The 5,464-nt window shown below is 49.2% G+C and overlaps 1 protein-coding gene across 1 annotated transcript in view; it reads left to right on the forward strand.

The window, feature by feature from the left end:
* ADAMTS8 (ADAM metallopeptidase with thrombospondin type 1 motif, 8) overlaps positions 1-2,562 on the forward strand; it is a gene marked incomplete at its 5' end in the record, with an annotated part of 4,805 nt that extends 2,243 nt beyond the window's left edge. Inside the window, 4 exon segments of the mRNA XM_010182418.1 lie at positions 31-123; positions 403-575; positions 868-1,043; positions 1,830-2,562. Of these exon segments, the coding sequence (XP_010180720.1) occupies positions 31-123; positions 403-575; positions 868-1,043; positions 1,830-2,562 (1,175 nt within the window).
* Positions 2,563-5,464: the final 2,902 nt, after the last annotated feature.

The following is a 5,464-nucleotide window of genomic DNA, read 5'->3' on the forward strand; positions in this document are numbered from 1 at the left end:
GGGGTGGTCCCCCTCCCCCCCCCCGCCCCGGCGACAGCCCCAACCCCCAGCACGGCGGCAGCTACTGCGAGGGCCAGCGCACCAAGTACCAGTCCTGCCACACCGACGAGTGCCCGCCCGACGGTGAGCCCGGCTTCGCAAAGCCCAAGGGTGAAATTCCCATATGCACATTCCCCTCCCTCCCCTATTTCTCCAGGATTTGCTCCACTCTTCCTTGAATATTCATATTTTTGGGGGGGTAAATAGCTTTCTGCTGGGGGTTGTGGTCCTCTCTGGCCGGGTGGGACATGCATGCATCCCTCCTCATGCATTCCCGCTATCCTTGGCTTGCTCCTGCAGAAGGGATGTTGGTTCCTGATGGCTTCCCACAGATTTTGGGTCATGTTTTGCTTTTCCTTTCAGGGAAAAGCTTTCGGGAGCAGCAGTGCGAGAAGTACAACAGCTACAACTTTACGGATCTGGAAGGGAATCGCCTGGAGTGGGTTCCCAAGTACGCAGGAGTGTCCCCCCGAGACCGATGCAAGCTCTTTTGCCGAGCCAGAGGGAGGAGTGAATTTAAAGTCTTTGAGGCCAAAGTAAGACACTTGGGGATGATAATCACGCCTCTTTACCCTATTTCAGATCACAGAAAGTTGGAAAAGACCTCTAATATCATCAAGTCCAACTGTCAACCCAACACAACCATGTCTAGAAGTGCCACATCGATGGGGTTTTTGTACCACTCCAGGGATGGTGACTCCACCACTTCCCTGGGCAGCCCCTTCCAATGCTTGACCGCTCTTTCCATAAAGAAATTTTTCCTCGTATCCAATCTAACCCTCCCCAAATTAAATGCCCTAATGCTCCTTTACATCCATCTTTTCCTAGGTGATTGATGGGACTCTGTGTGGACCCGAGACCCTCTCCATCTGTGTCCATGGCCAATGCATCAAGGCTGGCTGTGACCACATCGTTGGGTCCTCCAAAAAGCTGGACAAATGCGGGGTGTGTGGTGGCAATGGCTCGACCTGCAGGAAAATATCCGGCTCGCTCAACCGATCCAAGTAAGCCACATGCATTTTAGGAAATACAATGTGCATCCCACCCCAGTGCAGTGAGTTATACACATATTTAAGGGCTGATGCGGGATATAAACAGTGCAATAGCTTTTCCCTGGGCCTGGGGGTGAATTTCAGTCCTGGGACAAGGCTTCTCTTACCCAAGATCCCCGTTGCTTTGCCAAAGAGCTGAATTTAAGGCTTTTGTTGAAAAGATCATAACAAAAGCCCAACGCGTCCAATTCCATGCGGCGAGGTGACTCACACAGTCAAATTAGATTTCCTAAATGGTTTTTCTTCCAAAGAAATAGCTGAAACGGGGCTTCCACTCTCCTACGAATTGTTTGTGGTTGACTAAAGAGAGATTAGCCTGGTAGCTACAGCCAAGAAGAGATCCCATTAAGATCAGGGTTAGGGAGGCCAGGGTGACAGGGAGCAGAGTTTGACCCAAACGCTTTGTTCCAAAATACTCTAAACCTAATTACTGACCGCAGTGTTAACCATGGGGATTTAATTACAGCAGCAAGTAATTACCACAGCACGGGGTGCTGAGGGCTTGAGTACTGAACCCTTCCAAAGATAAGCCCAGGGTGCCCATGGATATAGGGAGGGTTTTGCTGGTGTGCCCTTCTAGGAAAGGCTTTAGAGTTGATATCAAGTCATGAGTGCAGCATTTCCAGCTCTTGAGTGCTCTGGGTTACAGAGGCACGGCTTCAGAGCCATGATACCACGGACAAGTGTTATCTCCTAAATAAAGTCAGGAAAGTAACCATGTCCCTTTGCCCTGTGCAGATATGGCTACAACGACATTGTCACGATCCCCGCCGGAGCAACCAACATCGACATCAAGCAGCGCAGCCACCGCGGGGTCCGTCACGATGGGAATTACCTGGCCCTGAGGACCCTGGAGGGCAAGTACCTGCTCAACGGGGACTTCGCTATCTCAGCCATGGAGCAGGACATCCCCATCAAGGGGACTATCCTGAAATACAGTGGCTCCATGACGACCCTGGAGAGGCTGCAGAGCTTCCGACAGCTCCCGGAGCCCCTGACCGTCCAGCTGCTGACCATCGCCAGCGAGGTCTTCCCACCGAAAGTCAAGTACACCTTCTTCATCCCCAAGGACGTCCCTTTCACCAAGCAGAAAGGCAAAGAGAAGAAGTCGGCCAACGTCATCCGACCGATGCTGACCTCCCAGTGGGTCCTAGGCGACTGGTCCGAGTGCTCCAAGACGTGCGGCTCCGGCTGGCAGAGGCGGACAGTGGATTGCCGGGATGTGGAGGGTCAAACCTCCTCCACTTGCGACAGAGCCCTCAAGCCCGAGGACATCAAACCCTGCGGCGATGTCCCTTGTCCGCTCTGGCGCCTGGGTCCCTGGTCCCCATGCTCCCAAACCTGCGGCGATGGCGTGCGGACGCGCAACGCCTCGTGCATTGATTATGCCGGTAAAATCATCGCCCCGGAGAAATGCAGCGCCCCGGGGCCACCGCCAGACACCGCTGCCTGTGCACTACGGCAGTGCTGAGCCAAGATGGGCTCGGGGCAGGGTGGCAAGGATGCTGCGGGCTCATTCGCCCTGTGGATGACCACTGTGCAGCGGTTCATCCCCACCCCATTGATGTCTACCTCAGAGCGGGGAAAAGCAGCAGCAAAACGGGGAGGAACCACTTCTTTTTCTTGCTTTCTTCCTTTCTTTCTGGCTGGTTGCCCGCAGGCAGGTTGTAATTGAAGAGGGAAAATAAGCGTATCTGTAGGGTTTCCAAACACAGTTGCAGACTCGGTTCGTTGTGATACCCTGTTCTTCCTCTGGAGCGGATGCTGGGATGTGCCAGCCCTTCCTCTCCCACCCTTTGCTTTTGGTCCCCTGCATGCTCATTTTATCAGCTCTACTTTAATTTTGGAGATAATTCAGCTCGCAGCAGGGATGAGCCCAGGCTCTTCACCTCTGCTTTTCTGGGATACATGCAGATGCTTGGACCTGGTGCAGGGAGCTACAGCCAAGGATCGTGGGTACAAAGGGCTTGGCTCCTTTTTTTTTTTTTTTTCTTAAGGAAAGAAAAAAACACAAAATAAAGGCCAGCTGCAGAGTTTGGATGCATTCAGACCTACCTTCGGGCAATGTTCTGTCTGCTAATTAATCTCCAGGAATTTAAGCCTTCTCTCTTGCTCTAACAAATAGTTGGATGCTAAAGTCATGTAGCCTTGCCGGGTTATTTTCCTTCTCCCCTTGGAGTCTGCGAGGGGTTGAACTCAAAAGGCCAGCGTGTGTTTCCTCTCCAGCACCGTAACCAGCATTTAGGATGGGTCAGAAATTTCACCCTGAGACGCTGCCAGGGAAAACATCTGTACTTATCACACAGGAGTCGTGCACGCCAAGGGTCTCTCTTCCAGGTTTATTTTTTATATTCACTGCGTGGTCGCTTTGCTGGAGCTTCCTAGATGCAAAATCTCCCTTCCCAGACACCAAAACTCCCTTCCCAAATGCAAATCCTGCTGCTTTTCCAGCGAGGAGGAGGATGGGGAGACCATCAATCGAGGTGTTGGGGTGTAGGTGATGTTAAGTGGGGCTCCTGCCCTTGCCTTCTCATAGAAACACGTAGCCTTTACGCTGATTTAAGTCAAAGAGGTTATATTTTAGGATATATATATGTATATATATGTTTCCCTTCAGTGAAGGATTGTAGCGATGTACTGAGCCTCTTGTGTTAGGTATTTATTATAAAATTCTGTTTGGTTTTGTACAGTAGCTGTCTGGAAAGGAGAGGAGGGAAAAGACTGAAAAAATAATACTAAAACAAAAACTGTCTGTGTTTTAACATGCTGCTCCCTCGTCCCCACTCCGAAATCTGCAGCGGGGTCATCTCTTCTTGTCATTTAACCACTTTGGTGTGTGACCGCTGTCTCCCTCCTCCCTGGTGCCCCCAAATCGGGGTGCGATCGCCGACTGAGCTCTGTAAGCATAACAAATCCAACCAAAATTAAGCTTTGGACTTTCATTTTAAGGGGGTTGAAAGTATAATTTTCCAGTTTTTAGCCTCTTGTTTGTACTTGGTTTTGACTTGGAAAGAAGTCTGTTTGTGACTCTGCCTTTACCCCTTCAATAAAGGATTTCTTGCCTCTTACCTCTTTGTGTTAGTCTCTATTTGCACTTATCTCATTATACATATAACATTTAATTGCCATCCTGAGAGCAATATCTTCAGTCTTCCCTGTCCAAAGGTTATTCAGCCTTAAATAAACGCTTACTTTGGTTTTAAGTTGCTAACCCAAGACAGAGTAGAGCAAAAATCATTCCTCAAAACTTTTGAATCATTTCTGTTTTGCAGACTGCTTATGGAAAAGGGTTAACCCATCGCCGTGGGACGTGTCACTGCGTTGTGCCACCCTATTTATAACCAGGTGTGACATTCATTTTAGATGACTTCCCTTGGCGCCCGTACAGCCGGGTCCTGCGTTTCAGCTCATTAAGGAGGCACCTGCCCTGGCTTTTCCCCCACCTTGCTTTTTTCATCATTTTGAGTTGAATAATTGGAATTTCAAACAACGCCAAAGGCTTTCCCGGTAGGAAAAAGCCCTTAATTAATGATAGCAGTGCAAATATAACAATTTCACTTTTAAAGAAGAATAGTGGGATGAGAAAATAAACTTTATGGGAGCTTCTCTGTCCATGTATTCAGGATTGTACCCCAGAGACAACGGGGAGCAGTAGGCAAGGGAGGTGCCCCATTGCAGGGGGGGATTATTAGGATTATTAGGGTCAACCCAACCCTGTGAATAGCGCTGCTCCCAAGCCAGGGATAATTATTTTATTGGTGTATTTCCTCATCTACAGCATTTCAGCAGCTGTAGGATGCCATAAGACATCCTGAATGATGCGAGAACAGCACCAGGTATGTGTTGAAATGGGGGTCTGCTCTTTTGTTCCCAAATCTTTTCCCTCCAGGGGCTCTCCTGATCTCCAACCCAAGTTATTCCTGGATATTTTCCCTTCCTTGTCCTTGTGATAATGCTGTTCTTTAGTTTAACAGCTTTTGTCATTCTTTGGTTTATTTGGATGTCTTTCTTTAGGATAAACCATGTGTTTGTAGGATTTGTACTCCCTTTCAGCCTCGTTTTGCTCAGCTTAGCAAGCCAAGCTCTGTAGGCTCAGTTTATAAAATACCCTCCCAGTATTTACGCTGGTGACTGCATAAATCTGAATTTATTGTCCCCTTGAAGTGACCACAGTGTCCCAGCAAGGTCACACCAGCACCTGGTGCTGCAGCCACGAATCCTACCTTATTCCTGATGGAAACATCCTTCCTAGGATCCTTCCTATCCTCTGCTCAGCTCAGCCAACCCGCTCTTGTGACCCCTCTGCTCTTCTAAATCCCCTCAATGCCTTATTCCCATTTTCCCACTGATGCTTTATAGCCATCAAATTCCAG

The sequence above is a fragment of the Mesitornis unicolor genome, unplaced genomic scaffold, assembly GCF_000695765.1.
Source record: "Mesitornis unicolor isolate BGI_N332 unplaced genomic scaffold, ASM69576v1 scaffold20074, whole genome shotgun sequence".
NCBI classification, from domain to species: Eukaryota; Metazoa; Chordata; class Aves; order Mesitornithiformes; family Mesitornithidae; genus Mesitornis; species Mesitornis unicolor.